General features: G+C 44.4%; 1 protein-coding gene across 6 annotated transcripts in view; it reads left to right on the plus strand.

The window, feature by feature from the left end:
* IGF1 (insulin like growth factor 1) overlaps positions 1-27,888 on the plus strand; it is a 122,790-nt gene that overhangs the window by 87,148 nt on the left and 7,754 nt on the right. For 4 of the 6 annotated variants that reach the window (XM_060245608.1, XM_060245603.1, XM_060245606.1 and 1 more), the window contains exons 3-4: positions 15,071-15,252; positions 25,735-25,790. In XM_060245608.1, the coding sequence (XP_060101591.1) occupies positions 15,071-15,252; positions 25,735-25,790 (238 nt within the window). Of the gene's footprint in view, positions 1-15,070; positions 15,253-25,734; positions 26,817-27,888 lie in introns of those variants that run through there. The other 2 variants (XM_060245604.1, XM_060245609.1) reach the window with 1 other exon arrangement.

Consider the following 27,888-nt stretch of genomic DNA (forward strand, 5'->3'; position numbering starts at 1 on the left):
CAATTCCAAAGGCTGAATAAACATAAGGATCTTATTAATGACAGCCAGAAAAAAAATGGAAACTGGGTCATGATGAAAGGAATGTGTGGCATGTGGGAGCAATGTGCAATGTCATAGCAACACAACAGGATGTTTCAGCAACTGTATAGGTCAGGGATGGCCAATGGTAGCTCTCCAGATGTTTTTCACCTACAACTCCCATCAGCCCCAGCCACTGGACATGCTGGCTGGGGCTGATGGGAGTTGTAGGCAAAAAAAATCTGGAGAGCTACCGTTGGCCACCCCTGGTATAGGTAATCATAATAATAATCAACATAATATATCTTCTGACATTAAGCAGGCAGATGCTGACATGCTTCACCTTAAGCATTACACCAAAGGGACGACACATTTCAGGACTCATCCATACATGTGATACATGTCAAAAGATATAATTTTCTCTTTGGGCTTTTGTTTGGCTGTAGTCCAAACAGCTGGTTCACATGACTGCCATTTGGCTCTGGGCATGCTATTAGTTCAAAGCACATTACAGTGTGGGGTGCTTCAAGCAGGCACTAGGTCAGTCTGGCTCAGCATACCCGGGGTGGGGGGCAGCTATCTAGTTCCTGCAGTGAGAGAGCAGGTACATACAAACTTCCCATCCTACATTTAATGTAACATGGCAGGCCATTCTCTTGATCAGGGCTTTTTTGTAGTAAAAACCCAGCAGGAACTCATTTGCATATTAGGCCACACCCCCTGGCATCACCATTGTTTTGCTAATTTGCATATTAGGGCACACCCTCTGATGCCAAGCCAGCCAGAACTGTGTTCCTGTGCGTTCCTGCTCAAAAAAAGCCCTGCTCTTGATTTGGTAACAACAGGACCATCATTCCATGGTGGGGTTTACATAGACAGTAGCCTACGACCTCTGCAGGAGTGGTGAACCAATTTGAATTGTCTTCCTATTGAAACTGGTAGATACTGATGGTTTCCTAAGAGATTTGGGGGAATGGTTAGAGGTTCAATCGAAACTCTTAGCTAATATCTGGAATAGAGGCATGGCCCAGACAGTTGACACAATCATTTCTAGAATTCTCTCCCACTGATTAAAGCCCACTTGACTATATGGTTTTTGAAGGAGCTGGAGACAAAAATGGCAGGATGAAAGCTAGGGCAATGATATCAAAAGGCTCATACATAATCCAGCCAAAATAATGATCATCAGAGCTACCATTTTTGCTATTGAATTCCTCTCAGTTTATAGAATCATAGAATCACTGAGTTGGAAGGGGCCATACAGGCCATCTAGTCCAACCCACTGCTCAGTGCAGCCCCTAGAGGATTCCCAACAAATCTTCATCCAGCTGCTGCTTAAAGACTGTCAGTCAGGGGAAACTCACCACCTTCCTAGTTAGCTGATTCCACTGCTGAACAACTTTTTGCCTAATATCCAACCGGTACCTTCGCCCTTTACCTACTCTGGCATTGAAGTCGCCAAGGATGATCACCTTGTCCTCTGTAGGGGTCTTCCGTACGAGGTCTGGAAGCCTGGAAAGGAGTACTTGGCAAACACGGCATTGGCAACTGCAATGACAACGGGCGCCTCCTGCTAGAATTCTGCATGGAGCACCAGCTCACCATCACCAACACTATCTTCCAGCAGAAGAACAGTCTGAAGACAACCTGGATGCACCCACGGTCCAAGCATTGGCACCTTATCGACTACATTCTGGTGCGCCAGAGAGACCTTCGGGATGTCTTACACACCCGAGTAATGCCCAGCGCAGAATGTCATACGGATCATCGTCTTGTACGCTGCAATCTCCGTCTTCACTTTAAACCCACACCCAGGAGAGGAGGTATCCCTCGGAGGAAGTTTCAGGTTGGCAGCCTCCAGTCAGCCGAAGTTAAATCTGCCTTCCAGGCAAAACTCCAGTCAAGAATTGAGGACCTCAGTTGCCCCACAGACCCTTCTCCAGAAGCACTCTGGGAACACCTAAAAACTACCGTCCTGCAGATCTCTGAAGAAGTCCTCGGGTTCTCCACAAGGAAGAACAAGGACTGGTTTGATGAGAACAATCAAGAGATCCAAGAATTACTGGCAAAAAAGAGATCTGCCTACCAAGCACATCTTGCTCAGCCCTCCTGTCCTGGGAAAAAAGCAACCTTTCGCGCTGCATGTAGCAACTTCCAGCGCAAGCTTCGAGACATTCAGAACGAGTGGTGGACCAAGCTTGCAGAGAGAACCCAGCTGTGTGCAGACACTGGTGATTTAAGAGGGTTCTACGAAGCCCTGAAGGCGGTATATGGTCCATCATATCAGGCTCAGAGTCCCTTGCATAGTGCAGACGGCCAAGTGCTCCTCACAGACAAGGCATCCATACTGAACCGGTGGTCGGAGTATTTTCAGGTTCTCTTCAGTGCCAACCGCGTTGTTCAAGATTCAGCAATCCACCTCACCCCACTTCAACCGGTGAAAACAGAGTTGGATGAGATCCCCACCCTAGAAGAGACTGTTAAAGCCATCAAGCAACTGAAAAGTGGCAAGGCAGCAGGAGTTGATGGAATTCCACCAGAGATCTGGAAGCATGGGGGCACAGTACTACATAGCTCACTTCACAAAGTACTTGTCACCTGCTGGGAACAAGGCAAATTACCACAGGACTTTCGCGATGCAATCATCATCACCCTATACAAGAACAAAGGGGAAAAGTCAGACTGCTCCAACTACCAGGGGATAACCCTGCTCTCCATCGCAGGCAAAATCCTTGCCAGAATACTCCTGAACAGACTGGTGCCCACCATTGCAGAAGAACTCCTCCCAGAGAGCCAGTGCGGCTTCAGAGCTAACAGGAGCACCACCGACATGGTATTTGTTCTCAGGCAGCTCCAAGAGAAATGCAGGGAACAGAACAAGGGTCTGTATGTGACTTTTGTCGACCTTACCAAAGCTTTCGATACCGTTAGCAGGAAAGGCCTGTGGCAAATCTTGGAACGTTTAGGATGTCCCCCAAGGTTCCTCAGCATGATCATCCAGCTACACGAAGACCAGCGAGGCCAAGTCAGACACTGCAACGACCTCTCGGAGTCCTTCCCAATAGGCACAGGTGTAAAGCAAGGCTGCGTTCTTGCGCCAACTCTCTTTACGATCTTCTTTAGCATGATGCTTCAAAGAGCCGCAGTAGATCTAGATGAGGACGATGGTGTCTACATCCGCTATCGCACCGATGGCAGCCTGTTCAACCTGAGGCGACTAAAGGCACACTCCAAGACAATGGAAAAACTCATCCGAGAGCTACTGTTTGCTGATGATGCTGCACTCATCTCCCACTCGGCATCAGCTCTGCAGCATATGACGTCCTGCTTTGCAGAGGCTGCCAAGCTATTCGGCCTAGAAGTTAGTCTGAAGAAGACAGAAGTTCTCCACCAGCCTGCACCCCAGGAAGATTATCACCCTCCCTGCATCACTGTGGGTGAATCAGTTCTGAAGACAGTCCAGCAGTTCAGCTACCTGGGGTGCATCATCTCCTCAGATGCCAAGATCGACAAGGAGATTGACAACAGGCTGGCAAAGGCAAACCGTGCATTTGGCCGACTGCACAAAAGAGTGTGGAGCAACAAGCATCTGAAAAAAGGCACAAAGATCAATGTTTACAAAGCTGTTGTGATGACAACCCTCATCTATGGCTCCGAATCGTGGGTTTTATACCGTCATCACCTGCGACTCCTTGAGCGCTTTCATCAGCGCTGCCTTCGCACCATCCTCAACATCCACTGGAGTGACTTTGTGACCAACACTGAAGTCCTCAAGCGGGCAGAGGTTACCAGCATCGAGGCACTGCTGTTGAAGACGCAGCTGCGCTGGGCAGGGCATATTTCTAGGATGGAAAACCACCGCCTTCCCAAGATTGCCCTGTATGGCGAACTCTCCACCGGCCATCGAAATAGAGGGGCACCAAAGAAGAGGTACAAGGACTCCTTGAAGAAATCCCTTAGCACCTGTCACATCAACCATCACCAGTGGTCTGACCTAGCCTCAGATCGCAAAGCATGGAGGCACACCATCCACCAAGCTGTCTCTTCCTTTGAGAACGCACGCATAGCTGGTCTTGAGGACAAAAGGAGATTGAGGAAGAATCGCACTGTTACAGCACCAACCCCAAATCAGACTTTTCCCTGCAGCTACTGTGGCCGGACCTGCCTGTCCCGCATTGGTCTTGTCAGCCACCAGCGAGCTTGCAGCAAACGTGGACTATTGCACCCTTCTTAAATCTTCGTTCGCGAAGCCAAGCCGAGACCTTCGCCCTTTCAATCTAAACCAATTATTGTGAGTCTTCTCCTCTGCTGCCAACAGGAACAGCTCCCTGCCCTCCTATAAGCGACAGCCCTTCAGATACTTAAAAAAAGCAACCATGTTCTCCCTCAACCTCCTCTTCCCCAGACTGAACAGTCCCAAGTCTCTCAGTCTTTCCTCATAAGGCTCCTGATCATCCTTGTTGCTCTCCTCTGCACCCACTCCATTCTGTCCACATCCTTCTTGAAATGAGGCCTTCAGAACTGCACACGATACTCCAATGCAGTGACCAATGCAGTGTACAGTGGGACTTTGACATCTTATGGTTTGGATGGTATGCAGTTTGTGCAACGGCTTTGATATTTTTTTCAGTGGTTTTAGTTTTTTTATGTTACACTTTTTTGAAAAATCACATACAGACACTTTTCTCCACCTCAGCTAGCCGTGAAACATCTGCATGCCCATACAGCTGGTTGATTTCCTGCCCATTATGAGAATTACAGATTTTTTTCCCCCCTTTACTCAACCAGAGGGTGAATACTGATGTGGCCACATGATAAAGAAATTGTATGAACAGTTAGCTGTAATGTTACCTGTGCTTGCCATGAGCCTAGGTCCAATATCTAGTCACATAGTTTGACTGTAAGCAAAAGGATGCGTGCTTGGTGGTGGAAAGTGCCCCACTATATCATACTGGGCCATCCAGGTCAGAGAAGATGAGTGCTTACCTTAGGTAATATTCACCTAGGAAAGCTATTTATAATGGAAGTAATTTCAACAGGAAACAGAACATGAACCTGGACAGACTGATACAAGATATTGATCTTCAGCACAGGGGAAATGCTGTACAAAAGAATAGTTTGAACCAACTTCATTTTTACGCTGATTTCACACTCACCTTGGTTCAGGGCAAGCTTCCATTTCCACGTGGAGCAAGCTGGCGATTTCACACCAGTTGCTCCGCACCGCCATTTTGTGTGGGGCAAACCCACGGTTTGCCCCGCCGCAATGTAAACCTGTTTTTTCAGGTTTACACTGTGGTGGGGCAAATCACGGGTTTGCCCCGCACAAAATGGCGGCGTGGAAGCAACTGGTGCGAAATCACCAGCTTGCTCTGCATGGAAATGGAAGCCTGCCCCAGACCAAGGTGAGTATGATCAGCCTTATTGTGTTGATTCAGGGCAAAATTATGTTTTTCTTACACCAAAATAAACTTTGAACATTGCTCAGAATTTCCCCTCAAAAATAAACAAGCGTCACAGATAGATGACATTTAAACAAGCATGAACAAAGCAAACAGAGGTTTGTTCATTATGGGCACAAACCAACCCAGTTTGCAGGTGTTCTCCTGTGCCCTCCCTCTGCAGAATGGTGTGGTTTTTGAAGCCTTCATTCAATCTCCATTTTGCCATGATGTCCAAATGTTTGCCATGATGTCCCAATGTGTACCAGTATTAGGGGTGCCAATCCCCAGGTGGGAACAGCAATAATGATACCATGATGAAACAACTACCACCTAACATGCATTATAAATACTGGCATTATAACATGCATTATTAATACTTACAACAGACTATTCATAAATCAATTCACAATATCAAAGTTCATAGAGTACATACAACAATTCATGAAAATGGAATACATGCTATTTCACAGTTCATAAGGTAAGAATTTCAACCCCACAGTTCGTGAAACTCAATCCAAACTCCAACTTTGACAAATGGCAAGTATTTGTAATTGAAGGTGCTTGCAGCAAAAAGTGTTTTTGTGCTCATTTATCTTTTCTTCAAATAAGTAAAGAGCTTCTCATGCCTCCTCCCACGGAGATGCCAGCCTCAGTAACACTCCGTTTCAAGGGACCCTTTTTCAAGGAGGGGTTGAGAAAAATCCCAACAATCCAAAGTTCCTCATGCACCAATATTTCTCATTCTCTCTCTCTCATACAAGCACCCAATCTTCGGAGATAATAATGTATGTTAGGTGGTAGTTGTTTCATCATGGTATCATTATTGCTGTTTTCACTTTTGTCCGTGATTCTCCTTTGTGCATAAAAATCCCCTGGTGGAGAGGCCCTCCTCCCGCTTCAGGGTCATCAGAAAGCAGGGGAGGAGGGAAATGTCTGCTGGGCACTCCACTAGTCCCTATGGAGACTGATTCCCATAGGGTATAATGGAGAATTGATCTGTGGGTATCTGGGACTCTGGGGGGTTGTTTTTTGAGGTAGAGGCACCACATTTGAAGCATAGCATCCAGTGCCTCTCCTCAAAACACCCTCCAAGTTTCAAAAGGATTGGACTAGGGAGTCTAATTCTATGAGCCCCCAAAGAAGGTGCCCCATCCTTCATTATTTCCATTGAAGGGAAGGCATTTGAAAGGTGTGCAGTCCCTTTAGATGTGATGGCCAGAACTCCCTTTGGAGTTCGATTATGCTTATCACAACCCAGCTCCTGGCTCCACCCCAATGTTTTCTGGCTCCACCCCCAAAATCCCCAGATATTTCTTGAATTGGACTTGGCAACCCTAACCAACCCTGGCTGGGCAAACTGGAATCTGTTTCCTCTCCACAGGCCTGTGGTTCTAAACCAACTCTAGTTTGCCGTGCTCTTCTATTTTGATATCACCACACATTTGAGCCTGATTATCAGCTTCCAAAACCAGGAGGCCTTCATTCCTGCTCTGCAAATGAGGAGAGGGTGGAGGGAGTGCATGAGCACAACAAGCCTGCCACAAACAACCCTCTGCTTGGTTGTGATAACTGAATAGGCCTCACTAAGACTGATCACACACTAAATAATGCACTTTCAATCCACTTTCAGTGCACTTTCCAAGTGGATTTTACTGTGTGAACTGGCAAAATCCAGTTAAAAAGTGCATTGAATGTGGATTGAAAGTGCATTATATAGTGTCTGTGACTGCAGCCTGACTTGAGGTATCATGACAGAGTCCAGACGCTGAGTGCACACAAACTCCCAAATGTCCCAGTTATGACAAAACCTGAAAAGAGGATATTTGTACATTTCTTACCCCACCAAGTTAAACATTGCATAATCCCAGGCACCTTTCCTACCAAAGAAGTCTCCAGTGCTGAGTCATTTTTAACTCTTTCCCTCAAAATGAGATATAAAAGCATTCCTAGCAATAATTAGAAATATCCAGGTACCCCTGAGATTAGCACATAACTCCGGTGATTAGAAATGTCTGACATGAGATATTTGTATACCAGTTGTTTTTATACCTAGTAGTTGAAACATGGTATGGCTATTGGCAAAGCATGCAGCATAGTAAAGGCCAACATTTCAGCAGAGAACCAACCAAGCCACACATGTTGTGGAGATTAAGTGTTTTGTTGCCTCTTTTGGGTTAGATTTCTGGAGGGGGGGCACTTGTAGCGGCTGCCAAACGCATAGGTTTATCACAAGTGCAAGCTCTACCTGAGACTCTGGAAAACTGTTGCCACTCTGAGTAGACAATACTAACCTTGATGGACCAATGGTTGTCTGATTTGGTATAAGGTAGTTATTAAACTAGTATTATTCTGCCAAAGTTAATAATTAAGCTCTTTGGGTTCTAGGACTGACCACAATGATAGTGACCATGATCCTGCAAAGCTACATATTTGCACAATCCTCCACATTTCCCCATAAATGTAAACCACTACTTTCATGACCTTGTGTTCTTGTATTCTTAGGAATGGCATTTGGGGCAAATAATGGATCTGCAGAAGACACCCTCCATTATCAGAAAATTTAGTCTGAATCCAACCATCTCATACAAAAGCTTACATTCTGAATAAAACTTAGTTGATCTTAAAGGTGCACTTGTCTACTGCTTTGTTCCATCTCTCCCAACGATAGTTCTTTCTAGTCCTTCCCAAACTGATTCTGCTACCTCAAGCAATCCTTAAGAGCCAGTTTGGTATAGTAAAGAGTGGTGGACTTTAGTCTGGAGGACTGGGTTTGATTCCCCCACTCCTCCACATGCAGCTGCTGGATGACCTTGGGTCAGTCACAGTTCTCTCAGAACTGTTCTCTCAAGAACTTTCTAAGCTCCACCTACCTCACCTGTTTCTCTCAGAAGTGCTCTCTCAGCTCCACCTACTCCACCTGTTTGCCATGGAGAGAGGAAGGGATGGAGATTGTAAAGTGCTCTGAGACTTCAAGTGAATGATGAGGTATAAATCCAACTCCTCGTCCTCCTTCCTGGAATCATATTGAGTGTCCTCTGGCTGAATCCCAGCACCAACATGACTGTATGATTTGCCTGCTTTTTTCCAGATTCTGGGTTTATAATACATGGTTGGCTTGAGGCCTTAGTTTTTCTGGATCCCCAGCTTGCTTGCTTGCTTTTCTTTTCTTTTTAAGGAAGGATGGGTAGCCAGCAAGTAAGTGAGAGGGGATGGGAGAAAGAGAAGGGAGAGCAATGACTCTTCTGAGGAATTCCAAGCTTTGAAAGGATCTTGGAAATATCTGACAAATTTGGGAAACATCTCAACTTCCTGAACCTTACTTTGATCCAGGCTCAGTGGGATAAGCCTATCTCTATTTCAAAGTGCATATAAGCTCTTCTGAACTAATGCTGCATTTTCTTGTCTTTACACTAACAGGCTTTTCTGTCCCTTGGCTGTTGTGAGTAGTTAACTGTGGAAAGTTAGAACTTTCATGAAGATTTAGGGTAGCCAACTCTGAGTGGGGAATTTCCTGGACATTTTGGGGATGAAGCCCAGGAAGGAAAGGGTGTGGTGAGGGGAGGGGAGGGACCTCCACAGGTTATAATGCTCCAGCATCCACCCTAGAAAGCTGCCATTTTCTTCAGGGGAACAGATCTCTGCAGTCTGGAACTCGGTTTTAATTACAGTAGCCAGGTCTAATTCAAGAAATATCTGGGGACTTTGGGGGTGGAGAAAGCAGCAAGGTTGCGACATGCATAATTGAACTCCAAAGGGAGTTCTGGCCATCACATTTAAAGGGATAGCACACCTTTTAAATGCCTTCCCTCCACTAGAAATAATGCAGGATGAGTCACCTTCTTTTAGGGCTCATAGAATTGGACCCCCTGGTCCAAATCTTTTCAAACTTGGAGGATATTTTGAGGAGAGGCACTGGATGCTATGCTTCAAATGTGGTGCCTCTACCTCAAAAAACAGCCCCCCAGAGCCCCAGATACCCATCGATCAATTCTCCATTATACCCTATGGAAATCAGTCTCCATAGGGAATAATAGAGTGACTAGCAAACATCGCCCCCCCCCCTGCTTTCTGATGACCCTGAAGTGGTGGGGAGGGCCTCCAATCCATTGCCCTCACCTGGGGATTGGCAACCTTAGTTGTAATTCCAGGAAATCTTCGGCCCCACCTGGGAGTTGGCAACTCTATCATTCCATGGCCAAGTTATGAGGGAAGCATGTTTCAATAAAGTGCTCTGGTAGCTCTCACCTCCAGGTTTCTCCAACATCAGAGCATCTTAGGAAATAGCTAGGGAGGGCTTCCTTTTCTGCAGCTTTTTTGCCAATTGCTTTTTAAAATATATAGTAACAAGTCGGAACCTGCAACAACATGTTGTGTGATGTTTTGTAGTTTGTTTTAAGTTGTAATTGCATTTCTTTGAAACTGCAGTGTAGGATTTGTAGTTACTAAATATATATACCCCTTGTGATGACCCACTCAGTACAGTACACAGAATGTATACAAAGCATTAACTCTTTCATTTTCTTTCTTTGTTGATTTTGTGTGTTTCTGTTAATTCTAAATGTCATTGCTCTTTTTATTTCTGTATTCTGTTGTTTGTAATATTTGTTATTGTTGCTTTTAATTAAAGTATTTCTTTGAATACCATATTAGATGTAAATATTCCTTCTTCATTTGTAAAATATCCTTGGATTAGAGTGCTGTAAACTTGAATTTTTAAATTTTCAAAACATTTTACTCTTGCAGCACATAATTGTCCATGGGTGAAGAATGGTTCCTTTAAGTACGTGCCTACATTTTGCAATGTTTGGCCTGGGTTTTTCAAGGACAGCTCCTATGAGAGCTAAAAATATAAATTCAACAGGTTCCGATGTGTAAATATGGAACAATACAACCAACACCAGAAATATACTTATTATCACACCAAAGTGTGTACAAACACATGTTTTACTGTCAAAGACTTAACAACACTGAAACATACAGTAATGCGTCCAGAAAAGCAGCTGGTTACAAAACACAATCACCAGGTACAGAGCAAAAAAGAAATCAGTTGATCCAAAAACAAAAGTGTTTCTCTGTGGCTCTGTGAAATGATGGTTATGGAGAGATTAGGCTGATAAAGGGAAAGAAACAAAACCATAATTTAACCTAGGAGTGCAGTCCCCTTTCTCTCTACAGTGAATTTTTTTGATTCCTTGGAGGCAGCACAGAAGACGACAAGACATAGAGACGTGTACAGGAAGTGGGCTTTGTCCCATATATGGAGTTGTTAGACTTCTTCAGTGATTGCGTTTTGTAACCAGCTACTTTTCTGGAAGCATTACTGTATGTTTAAATGTTGTTTAAGTCTTTGTCACTAAAATATATGTTTGTACACACTTTGGTGTGATGATAAATATATTTCCGGTGTTGATTGTATTGTTCCTACGAGAACTATGGCTGACCCAAGGCCATTCCAGCAGCTGCAATCAGAGGAGTGGGGAATCAAACCCAGTTCTCCCAGAAAAGAGTCCGCACACTTAACCACTACACCAAACTGGAGCCCACAGCAAACGAGGTGGGGGTGAGAAGCTCAGATATCCTTTTAATGACACCTCAGCTGTCCTTTTATAATCTGCCTGTGGCTTCTAGTCAGTCAGAAGAGAGAAGCAGTGAGAAGAAGCCATGGCCAAACCCTTACGGGGAGTGGGGGAGAAGCAGAAGCTAGAGAGAATGTTGTTAAAGGACAGCAGAGCCCACAGCTACAGAGAATGAGGTGAGGACAATCCTTCTCTCCCGCTTGACAGGCTTTGCAGTTTCAGGCTCAGATGTCCTTTTAAAGTTCTCCTCAGATACTCAGCCATCCAAACTTTAAAACTTCTCCCAGTTACCTAGCCATTCATGCTGCAGGCTGGAGAAGGGTGAGTGGCAGTGAGGAATCCTCCACAATCCCAGCTTCGGTTCTGCTTTTGCTTCCTCCCATCTTCCCCTACCCATTATCTCTCCCTGTCTTTCTCTGTCTGTGTGTCTCTCACTCTCAGTCAGTCAGTCTTTCTCAAACTGGTGGAGGAGGAGAAGCAATTTTTGGGTTGTTCTGCAGACCCATGGAGTCCCCTGAGTCTGTAGAAAAACACATTGTAGGACTGTGTGCTCGCTGGTGAAATAAGTATCTGCAACCAGAGGGGGCTGTTGATAATTAAATATATAGATACATTTTAATGTGATCTCTCATTCCTATTTATAAGAGCCTTAACAGCTCATCCATACAGTGGCTTTTACTTCAAGAGGGCAGGACTGGATCTAGGTGGGGAGCAGAAGGGGCGCTTGCCCCAGGTGCCACCGGAAGGGTGGCACCAAATTGGGTATGGAGTCCATTCTATTCTATGGGCCCATAGGATAGAATGGCTCCATAAGGGGGCATCATTTTTTAATATTGCCCCCTCCCGGTCCTGCAAGCAGGGGGTCTTTTGTGATTTGTAAAGTATTACATCTTAATTTAATTTATAGCACTCAGGAAAAGTTGCTGAAATCTTAGCATTTATAACGATAATGCAAATGCATAGTTGAGAATACAGCATGTTGCTGGCTCAATATTTATTTTATTACTAGAGAAGAGCTGGTCTATTAAAACTCACATGTTGTGACTTCCAAAATTTCCCTCATATGAATTTTGCCCCAGACATCTGGCTCTCAGTCACCTATGCTTGTTTATCAACAGGAACGGATGCATTAGGAATTCTGCAATAGGAACTGGCTTGTAGGGTGGTCAGTTACCCCCTGTGACTGGTGGAATAATAGAAAGTTTAAAAATTGCCATCAGCACAATAGCATTATGTAACTTCTGGGTGATGTCACACCACTCCAGGCATTGCCAGAAATTCTATGGTACAAAGCAGTGTGATGTCACTTCCGGGTTTCCCCGGAAGTGAGATTTGCACTATTATGCCAACAGCAACCCACCCATGCCCCCTCTTGACTCCAGCAAGTTCCAATTCCAGAATTAGTTACTGAAATTAAACCAGAATTAAGGAAAAGGAAGTCTTAGCAGAGAGTGAAATTCTGGAACAATAAAGGAACAGGAGTTCAATCATTCCTAATCCCATGGATTTAGTAATTCTTTTATCCACATAGGTGCAAATTGTACTGCTTTTCAAACACTAACAATGCAAGCAAGTCCTTACAAACTATGATATTAGCCATTCCTCATTAGGTACAATCCTGTTACAAGCACAAAGACTCCTGCAATTATCTATGGCTGGGTAACCCAAAGTACAGGATCAGTTTTTAAATATGCTCTATAAGATGCCAAGGAAATAACTGATCAGTTTTTGTAGCCAAAACCTCAGCAATATCTGATGAAAACAGATGTTTTGATACAGTACATGTCATCTTGCAAACAATATGTCCATGGGATTTCCAGTGCATAGTGGCTAGTAGGAATGATATAGATTGCACTGTCCATGCAACCCTGCATGTGATGTCGACACTGGGAAATCATACCTTTTAATCATGTTTGACATATTTTCTCCCAAATTTCTAATGTATTTAACTGTTTTACTAGAAGCAGGAAATGTCATCATGCAGCCATTAGGAATCCTGTAGTGAATTTTTGAACTTAGCCTAGATAACACCATTGTTAATATGGGAAAAAAGAAAGAAAACATTAAGAAGCAATTATGAAAACAAACCGCAGTGATTTCCATCCAGCTAAATTGTATGCAGATTTCAGCAAAATGAGGAAAAATATATTTTCTTATACAATAAGATCTAGCTCAGGGGTGTCAATTATGTCTCATGAGCTGCATTAGGCTCCCACAGGGCCCCAATCTGACCCGCAGAGCCACTGGCCCTTTGCAGCTTCCTCCTTCCTGTTTCTTACATCACAGCTCTTTTGTCCAGTCTCTCTTATTTCTTGCATCACAAAGGAGAGAAAGAAAACCTTCCCTTGATTGGCTGAGGGAGGGAGGAGGAGGGAAAGAGCCAGCAAGAGCCAGTTTGGTGTAGTGGTTAAGTGCGTGGACTCTTATCTGGGAGAACCAGGTTTGATTCCCCACTCCTCCACTTGCACCTGCTGGAATGACTTTGGATTAGCCATAGCTTTGGCAGAGGTTGTCCTTGAAAGGGCAGCTGCTGTGAGAACCCTCTCAGCCCCACCCACCTCACAGGATGTCTGTTGTGGGGGGAGAAGATAAAGGAGATTGTGAGCCGCTCTGAGTCTCTGATTCAGAGAGAAGGGCAGGGTATGAATCTGCAATTATTATTATTCTTCCTCAACTGGCTGAAGGCTCCTCTACCTCCTCCTCTTTTGGGGAGGAAGGAGGAGGAAAAGAGTCGGAGGGGGGAATGGCATCATGTGGAAGGAGACCAACAAAGTTTTATTCCAGGTACAAGCTTTTGTATGCCCACACACTTCTTCAGAGAGGGAGGGAGGGAGGGGAAGAGCCAGAGAGAGCAAGACAGAGACACACAAACACACACCTTTCCATTTCTTACAGATGCAGGGAAGAAACCTAAAAGCACAAGTTACATTCTTTATTAGAAGAGGGGAACAAGAGTCCAGCAACACCTTAAGAACCAACAACATTTGTGGCAGAACATGAGCTTTCATGAGTCACTTCTTACTTCTTCAGATACAACTAGATTATGAGCCCATCTGTCCTTATATATTGGAATGTGAAGTGATTTCAGATGCCAAATGACAATAGCAGGCATTGGTAATGAGAGAAGAAACCTAAGTTTCAGTTCAGTTTAGCGGGATGCATTGCCTTGAGCTTCATTATCAGTTGCAATTCAGCAGTCTCTCTTCCTAATCTCCCTTTGAAATTTCTTTATAGGAGAACTGCTACTCTTAGGACAGCAACTGAATTCCCTGGAAGGTTAAAATGTCCCCAGTCGTTTTTGAATGTTGTGGTTTCTAATAGCAGTATAAAAGGGTCTATTAGGACCTTAAAGACAAACCAAATTCATGGCAGGATGAGTCACTCCTCACTTCTTTAGACTTATTTCCATTTATTCTTTGCATCCTCCTGGACAGGGTCGGTCCTCCCACTAGGCAAAATAGGCAGTTGTCTAGGGCGCCAAGAGGAGGGGGGTAACAAATTGGGCTCTCGCCCCCCCCCCGGTGCCCCAGGCAAGAATTTAGCTTGCCTCCCTCCCCCCTCCCTGCCGCTAGCCCCCTCTGGGCCGCCACCACCTGCCCACCCACCCCCCGCGCTCTACTTCCCTGCCTCTACAAAATGTGCAGGCATGAGCTGCTCGCCGGCTAAGCTTACTTTTAGCCAGCAAGCCCCAGGGGGAAGGGAAGGGAGCGAGTAGGGCGCCGTCACTTTTAGTGGCTGCAGGCAGGCAAGTGGAGCGCTGGGGGGGGCAGGCAGGACACCACATGGGGGGGGAGCCGTGGGGGGCACTTTAGGGAGGCGCCAGGCATCAAGTCTGCCTAGGGCGCCCCAGGGCATCGGGCCGGCCCTGCTCCTGGACTGAATCCTTCTGTACCAAATTGAGACCTAGGTTTCCTGTCTCATTACCATGCACTTTGTTTCATATCCTAAGAGATGACCCAGCTAACAATACTTGAAAATTAGAAAGAATCTTGAGACTTCTCTAATCAGTTATTGATTTTTCCCCACATATAGGTAAACCAGCAGGGTATGGAAGTAATAGACGTGTAAACCCCACCAAAGGAATAGTGGATGAATGCTGTTTCCAGAGCTGTGACCTGAAGCGCCTGGAGATGTACTGTGCACCTGCCAAACCACCAAAATCAGCACGGTCTGTACGTGCTCAGCGCCATACTGATATGCCTAAAGCACAAAAGGTAGGCCTTTAATCAAAATTAGCTAATCTGCCAATCTGAGACACCTCCAATTTTAAATCCATCATTGTGGAAAAAATAACACCAAAAGTTATTCCTGTACAATAAATTCTTCATGCTTTTAGTAAGTTTACACACTAGAAATTATATCTCCACTATAAATATTTGCTTGCTGCTGGGTATTGGTATTGTTCTGGACCAGGGGTGGACAGACTGTGGCTTGGAAGCCACATGTGGCTCTCACACATATTGTGCAGCTCTTGAACCCCTGCCCCATCAACCAGCTTGGAGGAATCATTTGACTTTAAATTATCTTTCTAAGCCAAGCCAGCCAGTTAATGCATTTAAAGTTAAAGTTGCTTTCTTTTCACCTCTCCCCATCTATTTTCCTCCTTCCTTCCTTCCTTCCTTCCTTCCTTCCTTCCTTCCTTCCTTCCTTCCTTCCTTCCTTCCTTCCTTCCTTCCTTCCTTCCTTCCTTCCTTCCTTCCTTCCTTCCTTCCTTCCTGTCTTGTGGCTTTCAAACATCTGACATTTATTCTATGTGGCTTTTATGCTAAGTTTGGCCACCCCTGTTCTGGACACTGCAAAACTTCTCAGTTCAGTATGATCCAAAGTGTTATAGTGCAGGGGTGGCCAACGGTAGCTCTCCATATGTTTTTTTGCCTACAACTCCCATCAGCCCCAGCCAGCATGGCCAATGGCTGGGGCTGATGGGAGTTGTAGGCAAAAAAACATCTGGAGACCTATCATTGGCCACCCCTGTTATAGTGGCTTGAATGACCTGGGAGGCCTAGGTTCAAATCCTTACTCTATCATTATCTCTTTCAGCCTAACCTATGTCTGTTGTCAAGGGGGGGAAGGCAGGAAGCGTATTTATTCCATCCTAATCCTCTCAGAGAAAGCAGGTTAAAAACAAATAGGTCTTGGGAACACAGATGGAAGTGACTAGGGGTGTGGATTCAGTATAAGCCTAACCAAAAAGTACATTATCTGTATGGGGGCGGGGTATTTATTCAGCTGACTGCAGATTATCTAATTTGATTTGGCTACCAATATAAAAAGGTAAAGGTAGTCCCCTGTGCAAGCTGAATCAGATTAGAGAATCTGTATTTGGCTGAATAAATACCCAAAAAATACCAATAAGGTATTTGGTTTGGTTTATACTGAACACATACCCCTAGTGCTCCTCAAGATCTATCTGTTTGAAAGCAATGGAGAATGAGGCACCGTCTTTGGGGGCCCATAAAATTGGCCACCCAAGCAGCTGTGCTGCAAATTTAATCCCTCTACTTTAAAAAAAAAAAAAAAACCTAGAGCCCCAAATGCCCCCAGATTGATTCTCCATTATACCCTGTGGGGACGGTCCACAGGGTATAATGGATCCAAATAATTTCAGGTTCCCCAAACATTTACCTGAATCCCAACACCATACTGCTATTGGGATTTGGGATTATAGGGAAATACCAATATTTTATGGTCCAATAGACCCAAATCGGGGGTGGGGGGTAAATTTTTTTTCTTGCACACCTCTAGAAGAGACCTCTGTTTTGGGAACTGTTGCCAGTCACTGTATACAGTACTAAACTGGATGAACCAATGGTCCAACAGCAGTGCTGCAAAAGAATAGATTAGATTAATATCAAATTCCTTCTAACGCTTCTTTGATAGAAAGGTGGGCTGGGAAGTTTCAGCTGATGGTAAGGAGACCCAGGCAGCAGCACTGATTGAAATAGGGCAAAGCAGCACTAGAGTGAAGCCTCTGTCTTCTAGGTCCTCCTGGAACCTCTGCCCTTTCTAATCCATTGACTTCAATCGCATTGTGAGTAAAGTTTCCCAATCGTAGGCTAAGTGATAGTGTCTCACTTTAATATAGCAACCCAGAATAAAACTTGGTTACTAGAAGTAGGTCATCATCACTGGATGACATCAGGTCAATAAAAAAAATATAACACCCAGAGCTTGCCAACAAGAGCAGGTGCTTTGGAGAACTTCAGCATCCCCCTTATAACCGCATCAAGTTGAGGTAATTGAAAAGTTCTCATTAAACTATTCTCAATATTCTCAATGTGATGAATCAATATGCATATGAAACCAGATTTTTATGTTGCTCTAAATCAACTGTCAAAGTTCTGTCACCCTTTCACAAGGAGGGAAAAGTCTGACTTTCTGACAAGTTTGAAATCCTTGGTTATTCCTCATCACATTGGAATCTCTGAGAAAATTCAGTTACCAGTTGTCAGGCCTTCCATTAAAGTAACACAGGCATAGGAAAATAAATGTAGCTTATTTTATTTTTCTAGTTTAAAACTAACTAGTTGCCCCTCCATTGTGTGAAGAAAAGCATGAGCCGTTATTAGGAGTAGTAAAAGGCTAGTAATTTCAAAACAGGGAGCTATCAGGACCAGACTTCGGGCTAGAAATCCAGAGCCCTAGAGTACAGGCTCAGTGGGGCAGGACAGGGGGATGCAGGGTGTGACTAGCAATGTCTGCTATTTCTGAATAAACATTAAGTTACAGCCACACACATTAGGAAACCCACCACTGAGAGTTTGTTACCCACAATGCTTCCAATATGTACAGACACCATTTCACATGAATAGAGATTTTCCATGCATGTACAGCAATAGTACATATGAACATGAAGCTGTACATGCAGGCAAAAGTCACATCATCCTATTCACGAGAAAGGGTGGCTTTGCATATGCATAGTGGGAGCATCCCAGGGAGTATGCACTCCCACTGAAAGTTCCTGGTAGGCATGATTGTAATGACTGAAAAGAGGTCATGTGTTCTCTATCTTTTGATATGGTGGGATGGAATGAGGCATGTTTGTTGAATGTCCATTCTGTGCTTCATATGTGAAGTATAAATTACCGGGGGGGAGGGGCAGAATCTAAAATTATCTCACTGCATCAGTGTGCAGCGATCACAGCTCCCTAGGCAAGGATTTTCATAAAACACTTCAATCTGTCTCCATGTTTTCCGGATCTGTTGGAAAAGTTTAAAATGGCAAGCCCAAGTTCTTCTCTAATACTAAAACTCTGACTGTCTCTTTCACCATCGATCTCTCAATAGCTCATCCTCATGTGCTACTTTAGGTGTGTGATGGCTGTGGCCAAAGAGACTGCAGGCCTGTTTTCCCCATTGCCTCAAAGGGGAGCTGAAAGCCAATTTCTGCATGTGGCTGTGGAGATATACAGCCATCTCATCACAGGCAAGAAGCCACTAACCTATGCAAGCTTTCCAAGCATTTTTTCCAAAGGTTACTCCACACCTAGGTCTTTTCTTATTCCACGTTCAGTCCAATCCACTCCTCAGAACCAATTCATATATTATACTCAGACTGCTTAAAGGATGTCTGGGCAACACTGAATGGACAGCTCAGATATTTTGGCTGCAGTAGCTTTCATGGCCTGAAAAGGGCCAAAGCACAAAGCAGAGATGAAAGGAACAGTGTTCCCTCTAAGCTGAGTTAGCGTGAGCTAGCTCACAGATTTTTAGCCTCCAGCTCACACATCTTTGTCTTCGCTCAGGAAGGATGACCCCAGAGCATGCTAATTTTATGCAGTAGCTCACAACTTTAATGCCGGTTGCTCACAACTTCAATGCTAGGAGCTCACAAAGTAGAATTTTTGCTCACAAGCCTCTGCAGCTTAGAGGGAACATTGGATAGGAATGCTGCAGGGAAGATCAATGAGACATCATTACTTGCTTAGTTGAGTGTCCCAAGGTAACCTGTGAAATGCCCATCCTTCATGGCTAAAGACTAATCATACACGTGAACTCATCACTCAGGATTTTTTGGCTTTTAGATATATATTTTTAAAAAACACAGAGCCATAATAAAGCGGTGTATCTACCATCATACATGCTATCTCTCAGCATGAACAATGCTGCACCTTCAGCAGTAAGGCAGCCTGAATATTTAGCCAAGATTCTACCTTCACAGGAACAACAAAAAAAGTACGTCCTCCAGAACTTTCAGATCATACAACCACATTTCAAAAGCTGTATATCACATTAACCATGTTCGCATTTTTAAAGGGCCATTCATAGTCAGGTTTGATCTTCTGCAAGCTCAGCCACTTCATATGTAAACTGAGTTTGTTCCACACATAGAAATGATATTTCTAGGTAGTTTTAGATACCATCAATTCTGGTATCTTTCTGGACCACCTATTTGGATTGGGTCTGGGAGGCATCATTCTGCAGTGATTTTGGTCCTGCTTCAAAAATAGGTTTCTAAGGCTGCTAACAGACCAGCACTTTGGGTCGACTCAGAGACACCTCTGAAGTCGACCCAAAAAACCCGGCCACATGGCAACATCTGCTGGCTGCCCCCATCCCGCACTTACCCCATTCTGAGAGACGCTCCAACCGCTTCAAAAAGGAACCACTTGGAAAGTGGTCCCTTTTCGCTGGGGTGGCTCTGAGGCAGCGGCCGGCCATCTGGTTGCCTGGAGAGCGCCTTACAAGCACCCAGGGATCCACAAGCAGGACGCGTGAGCATTCCACATGCTCCCTGGCCACCCAAGGCCCGCCCCTTCTTCCGGCGACATCCAGAAGCTCCGGGGCGCTCTTCTTTCAGCCAGTTTTCTTCGGGGCAGCTGCAAGCTGCCCCAAAACAGTCGTCCATTATCAGCCTGAGTGTGCTACTTCACTCCTTGACCCTCTGGCTTATCGGTTCCTACAAGGTGTTATCTTAACCACCCCATGCTTTTCAACATCTGGGTAAAGCTGATGGAATGGATGAGGGCTAACAAACTGAAATTAAATAACAGACAGCACAAAAGAGTTATTATTATTTCCTTTTTCATTTCTATCACATAAAATAGATTTAACAAAATGTTTGTCATAACTAAAGATCTTCATTGTCGTTTTATTTCATTAAAAGAAGTAATTAAGGGATACATTGCCTTTAAAGTCAAAGTTATTAACACTGCTACTCTAGGTTTCAATTGGCACAGAGTAACTGCATGAGGGTCACACTGTAATAAAAAGATATCTCATTTACAGTGCAATCCTTATGCAGTTACTCTTCACCCACACACACATACATTCTGTCTCTAATTGTTGTGAGCCGCCCTGAGCCTGCTTTGGTGGGGAGGGCAGGATATAAATCCAATAAAATAAATAAATAAAATAATCCAAATTCTGTCTCTAAATTAAATCCAAAATGTCTACCAATACCAGTTATCTTTAACTATACTTTCTCCACTTTATACTGACAACCCTATATGTTGGGGTAGGCTCCTGGATAGACTGGCAATTTAGTTTATTTTATTTAACTCCATGGCTCCCACCTGGTGGAACTCTGCCAAATAACGCCAATGCCCTGCGGGACCTTGTGCAATTCTGCAGGGCGTGCAAGGCAGAGATATTCCGCCAGGCTTTGGGTTGAGGACAGTGATGGGTACCATCTTGTCTGGCACTTCCTTCCCCCACCCTGCTATCTCCTGCTTATTGTGAGATAGTCTTGCAAACTGTAAACTTGCTTTGGCAACATCTGATGTTATTTTAGTTATTTTAAATGTTTAAAAATTTAATTTGTATAGTCTTCTGTTGTTAACCAACCAGAGCTCTGTGAACTCAGAGAAGGGTGGTCTATAAATTATTAAATAAACAAACAAACTAACTTTGTTTTCCTACTTGCTCCTGTAAATCTAACAGTTGATTTTATCTGAGCTAGATTTGAATCCAGGAGCACCTTAGAAACCAACAAGATTTTCAGGATATAAGTTTTTGAGAGCTAAAGCTCCCTTTTTCTGATACTTCTGATTGTCGGAAGCATACACCCTTGAAAATCTTATTGTTTTCTAAGGCCTTACTGGACTCAAATCTACCCCTGCTGCTGCAGATGGACACAACTACCCTCCTGAAACTGATTTTATCTAAATAATTTTTGTGGGCCTTTATACAGCTCTTCCAAATAACTAAAATAAATACATTAGCTTCTTTTAAACAACCTTTCTCAAGCTACCCAGACTCCCATGTGAACACACATGAACACGTGTGAAGCTGCCTTATACTGAATCAGACCATTGGTCCATCAAGGTCACTATTATCTACTCAGACTGGCAGTGGCTGTTCAGGGTCTTAGGCAGAGGTCTGTCCCACAGGAACTCATTTGCAAATTAGGCCACACCCCCTGACATCACCATTCTTTCAGCAGGAACTCATTTGCAAATTAGGCCACACCCCCTGACATCACCATTCTTTCAGCAGGAACTCATTTGCAAATTAGGCCATACCCCCTGATGCCAAGCCAGCCAGAACTGCGTTGCTGCTCCAAAAAAAAGCCCAGGTTCTATCACTTACTGCCTGATCCCTTTAAACAGGAGATGCCAGCAACTGAACCTGGGATCTTCTGCATGCAAAGCAGAGCCACAACCCCTCCCCTGAGGTCCATAAGCCAGTCTGGCTACTGCTGAAACAGCCAACAGCTTGTCAAGAAATGTCAGGAGTGAGCATATGAAAACAGTCAACCAATGGGAATGAGACCAAGCTCTCTGAGTGGCTTTGTTCTAGGGATATCATTGGCTGCACAGAAAAGTCTCATTAAGGCCTTGGGAAGTGATCCAAACACAAACCAGATGCCTCCATGGATGTTAAATGGTCTCAGCTGTTTGTGTTTGTCAGAAATGCGTTACTCAGACAAAAGCCGCATTTGCAGTGTGTGCTGCCACAGAAGCCTGTTCCTGGCTTTCTAGCGGTGGTGATCAAAGCACTGGTGCAAAGACAAGGAACATTCTTTGGGGCTAACGTGTTCACTTTATGTTCTATAAAATGGGGGGGGGGATTCTCTTTCTAAATATAATTCAGCTTTTATGGGTAAGACTCATACTTAATTATGTCAGAGCAGGTCATTTCATAAATTAATCTCACAACAGAAGACACTGGCCAAGATAAAGCAGGGCACAAGACTATGGGTTTTTTTTAACTAGCCTGTACTCTACCCCAAGTGTGACGCATTCAGCCTTTGTTCAACTTAAAATGGTTCTTCTGCTGGAAGAAAAACACTTAAGCTGGAGAAACACTCTCTAGGCTGAAGGAAGACTTCACACATTGCTGAGTGGAGTAGTGGGATACAGACCACCATTTATAAACCTTGTACACAATCCATTTTCTGGCAAGGAGCTGCACACCCAAGGGATCAGCCGTGAACTCCATGGAGCTCTTTTGCTAATTCCTCTCTTTAGCTGGCCCTCAGCCACACAAACACACACACTCCAACACACTGGATCTTGTTTGAAAAGGAAGATCCATGTGGTCTGTGATATCTATCTACTGCCTGCCTACCTATCTACTTTCCCATATCAAGCTGACCCTCTTCTTTTCAGAGTTTGTCAGTTATGATGACTAATGGTAGATTTGCACTGGTATTTTGTTAGTATAACAGATCTATGATGAAGTTAGCCACACTGGGCTTTTATGCTCTGATGACTGGTCTTCTGTACATACAAATGTAGGTTAAGAATTTACCTTATGACGTCTTGGATTGGTTCTCCTTGAACAATGACTTTCAAACTTTATCGCTTCAAGGATAGGGTTGCCAATCCCCAGGTGGGGGCAGGGGATCCTCTGGTTTGGAGGTCCTTCCCCCACTTCAGGGTCATCAGAAAGTAGGAGGGGGGGTGTCTGCTGGGCACTCCATTATTCCCTATGGAGACTGATTCCCATAGGGCAGGGTTTCCCAAACTTTTCTTTCTCCTGGCCCGGTTATTTTTACACTTCTCCTTCATGACCCACTAAAATTTGGGGGTGGAGCCAGGAGACTTTGGGGGTGGAGCCAGGAGACAGGAATTCTGTCATTTCCTGTGGTGTAAAGGGCCAAGTGATGTCACCAAAACTCCACCTTTTCCTGTGATGTCACTCCCAGAATGTCCACCAGTGGGGCCAGGGCACTAGAAGCCCTCCCACTGTTGCTTACACCCCCCCCCCCCCAGCACCAAGAATACAGACAGAGCATCACTTGCAGGGAAAGAAAGAAAGAAAGAGGGGGGGGGCAAAGAAAAAAAAGCCTTCAGATGACCTCAGTCAGCAACAATTCTGCCCAGGGGTCGTTTGGTAAAAAAAAAAAAAATAGCTACTAGAATGCCCACTCCCCGCCCCTCCCGGCTGAAAAAAACACACACACCTTTCTTTGCCGCCCAGGCCTCCCAGGGAAATCTCCCCAAAAGAACATACTGCAAGGTACAGGAAAGCTCATACCTTGACGAACACTTCATGGGTCTAAAGTGCCAGTAGACGCCAGCTTTTCTCTCAAACACTGGGAGGGGGGGAGAAGGAAGGAGAGGTAGCCCAGCTCCTCTCTGCACAACACAGAGACGGGGGAAGGAAGCCAAATGGAGCTCAGGCTTTGCAGCCTACGCCAGTCTTCAAGGCTAGCTTTTATCTGCACAACAGAGAGACGGGGGAAGGAAGGAAGCCAAATGGAAAGCAGGCTTTGCAGCCTGTGTCAGTCTTCAAGGCTAGCTTTTCTCTGCACAACAGAGAGATGGGGGAAGGAAGGAAGCAGAACAGAGGCCATGCTTTGCTGAAGGCGGGGCTAGCTTTGGCTTTTCTTGTGACCCGGTAGTGAGGCTTCCATGGCCCGGTACCGGGTCATGACCCTGCAAATGGGAAACACTGCCATAGGGTATAATGGAGAATTGATCTGTAGGTATCTGGAGGGAACTGTTTTTTGAGGTAGAGGCACCAGATTTGCAGCATAGTGTCTCCTCAAAACACCCTCCAAGTTTCAAAAGGATTGGATCAGGGATTCCAATTCTATGAGCCCCAAAAGAAGGTGCCCCTATCCTTCATTATTTCCAGTGGAGGGAAGGCTTTTAAAAGGTGTGTGGTCCATTTAAATGTGATGGCCAGAACCCCCTTTGGAATTCAATTATGCTTGTCCAACCTTGCTCCTGGCTCCACCCCCAATGTCTCCTGGCTCCACCCCCAAAGTTCCCAGATATTTCTTGAATTGGACTTGGCAACCCTATTCAAGGAATATGTTCCACATTGACTTCTGTGGATTCTAGGCAAATCCAAACCTATGTCAGAGCATTCACAGGAATGGAAGTCTCACCAAAATGGTAGCCCTATCACTGAAAACCAGTCCTCTGCTGGAGTTGCCAATCCCCATGTGGGGTCAGGGGATCCCCTGGTTTGAAGGCCCTCCCCCCATTCAGGGTTATCAGAAGGTAGGGGGGAGGTTGCATGTCTGCTAGGCACTCCTTTATACCCTATGGAGACTGGTTCCCATACAGCAGAGATGTCAAACTCATTTGTTATGAGGGCCGGATCTGACATAAATGAGACTTGTTGAGCCAGATCATGTCTGGTTGGGCCAAACCATGTCAGTCTGGGCCATGTGTGTACCTATTTAAGACTAGGTAGCAGAGATATAAATTTTATAAAGAACACAAACACAAATATATATTTTTAAAAAAACTTAAAAGATGCTTAAAACATTAGCACTCACTGGTTTTAAAGATGCTTCTTTGCATCTCTCCCATGAGATCCAGACAAAGGAAGCTCTGGCTCTTTCCTTCCTTCCCCAGGGGATGAGGCGGGGGAACCTCAGCCAATAGAAAGAAGAGAGGCTTGGCTCAGTAGCTCTGAGCAAGCCTGGCAAAGCAAGCTGTGATGCAGAAGGAAGCAAGAGAGAGGGAGAAGGAAGCAGATGACAGCTAGCTGCTTGTGGGCCTGATAGGAGCTCTCCAGGGGCCTGATTCGGCCCCCAAACTGCATGTTTGACACCCTTGCCATAGGGTAGAATAATCAATCTGTTGGTACCTGGGGTTCTGTGGGAGCTGGTTTTTTAGGTAGAAGTACCAAAATTTTAGCATAGCATCTGATGCCTCTCCTCAAAAAACCGTCCAAGTTTCAAAAAGATTGGACCAGGGGTTCCAATTATATGAGCCCCCAAAGAACATGCCCCCATCTTCTATTTTTCCAAATGAAGGGAAGGCATTTAAAAAGAGCACAGCCAAGGCTCAGATTCAGTGGGAGCTCACAGGAGCGCAGCTTTCTGAGAGTGCCACCTCCTCACCTTTCTGAGAGTTCCACCTCCTCCTCCTTGTATGTGCAGCTGCATAACAATCCCTGGATGAGCTCCACCACCTATTTTTCTACAAAATGACCCCTGAGCACAGCCCCTTTAAATATGATGGTCAGTCAGAACTCCCTTCAGAGTTCAGTCATGCTTGTCACAATGTTACTCCTGGCTCCTCCTCCAAAGTCCCCAGGTATTTCCTGAGTTAGACCTGGCAACCCTAGACTCTACCCTGATAGGACCCTATTTGAGAAGCAATAGGGTACAGGTAGGAGATTTCGATCATTATACACACAACAAATGACTAATCTTGGGAAAGTTACCCCTTCACAGTATAACCGAAATGGAAATAGAAGCAGCTGGCCAAGAGACTGAAGACAGTGAGAATTTGGAAAGGGGTTAAAGTTTTATATACATGCTGATTTTTCTCCCATTTCTATTTCAGGAAGTGCATTTGAAGAACACAAGTAGAGGAAGCACAGGAAACCGGAACTACAGAATGTAAGAAAAGCCCATCCATAAGATTGAAGAATGAATGTGCCATCTGCAGGATACTTTGCTGTAAATAAATTTGTCAGACATTGGACAAAACACTAGAGTTCGATAAGCTTGATGAAATCTCCAGTAATGGGCATTCTCCCAATGAACAATGCAAGTAAACATTCCAATAGAAACCAACTCAGTGCTCAAACGTTTCTGAGGTTGGTCGATCGCTGTTCCAATCATTCACCTGCCATAAAATGTCCTGCATGCATACACACAAACACATGTGCGCGCAAATAGTCAACTCTCATAAAGTCCTGAGCCCCTCAAAAGCCAGCAAATGTACAGGCCTTTGATGGATCCAATTGCACTAAATTAACTTATGAACCCTGGCTGTTGGAGTCATTCACCAGCCTTGTCTAAGTGGTTTCTTTCTCTTTTTTTAATGTTTGCACTTCTAAACAAGCAACAGACTGTTTGTCTTACATCGTCTGATAACATTGTTTGTTTGCCCCCTTTCATATTTGCACAGTGTAACATTCCCAGTAGCAGCAGCTGTAAAGTAATATTAATTTCACTTGTGGCGATTTAACAGCATATGGATTATACACATTTGCCCCAGAACTCCTTATGTGCTGAAACAGGCATGTAGAGCTTCTGCATTTACAGGAAGCATCATTCATTTATTTTCAAAGAGAAAGCAGCTATATATCTATGTGCACATTTCCTTTTGTGCGCACAAAGCTGCCCTTAGCCACTTAAGTGAATGGAGCAGCCTGCATATGCTGGAGCTCCATGGCTACATGGGAGCCCCTCGTCTGCAACAAATTGCTGGATCAGGATGACAGATTTTAAGGCAAAGCTCCCCCCTCCCTCCCCATACACATGAAGATGTGAATAGATGCAACATGAACAATAGGATTCTCGTCTGTCTGTTTGTTTTGAATCAGCAGAGAGCATTCGTCGCTCTCTTAAATCCTCACTGATTCTTTCAGGTAATGAGTTATTTTGCAACGATATAAATAAAATGTCTTTTTCTTCCTCCATATAGTGCAGTATGTAGAAATTTAGCATATCGGTATTAACACATATATCATCAGTATGTAAAACTGTTTCATAGTACAATGGTGCTATTTTTGTAGCTTGTGATATGAAAGGGTTTGGCCAAAACTTTAAGAGGTAAAAGCAAAATAATAAACTTGGAAGCGGAGTGAAAACTATGCCAAATTAAGAGAGAGATATTGTTATAGAATATAGCTTTTAAAAATGTTTTAAAAGGTTTCTAATTAAACATTTCAGTATTAAATTTAATAGTAACATTGATTTTACTCCAAGAACTTGTAATTGATGGTTCTTGTTTCAGCCCACCTCCCACAACAAACTGTACCAAATGATACATCCCTGAGATCCTACTGTGTGGAACTGCCTCTGTGGAGGTGGCTTCCAAGTGGTGGTTACACATATGCAGGGCTATATTTGTAGAAGAAGCCCAGCAGGAACTCATTTGCATATTAGGCCATACCCCCTGACATCACCATTGTTTCACACAAGGCTTTTTTGTAGAAAAAGCCCAGCAGGAATTCATTTGCAGAGCAGGCCACACCCCCTGACACCAAACCAGCTGGAACTGCGTTCCTGCTCAAAAAAAGCCCTGCACATATGGAGGGTGTCTAACTTGGTATAGGGTTATAACCACAGACTTTTTAAAAAGGTGTAGTATATCTGCCTTTCAGTGCATGACAGCATGGAGTAGAAAGGGTCAGCCATGGCTGTTTTTAGGAAATGAACTCTAGAACCAGTGCCAGAAGTTTGCTCTTCCTGCCTCTTCTCTGAGAAGATGCAGTTTAATAAATTAATACTAATTAATTAATATTAGTCACACCAGGACCCTTTTTGGAAAAATAGCATGATGAGAGCACTTAAGGGTTGTGAGACATGGCAACCTTCCATGTCCCTGAATCACATGTTTTGGGGCTACTCCTTTTCTGAATTAAGCCTCTGTCTTCTAAAATGTAGGAAATAGCCTGTAGGACCTAGCGAGCAGCACTCTCTAAACACTGCAGCCTCTCTAATGGTAGTTTAATATAGTTGTTCCAAGCTCTGTTTTTAGCTTCAG

Source organism: Heteronotia binoei, chromosome 8 (assembly GCF_032191835.1).
Source record: "Heteronotia binoei isolate CCM8104 ecotype False Entrance Well chromosome 8, APGP_CSIRO_Hbin_v1, whole genome shotgun sequence".
NCBI classification, from domain to species: Eukaryota; Metazoa; Chordata; class Lepidosauria; order Squamata; family Gekkonidae; genus Heteronotia; species Heteronotia binoei.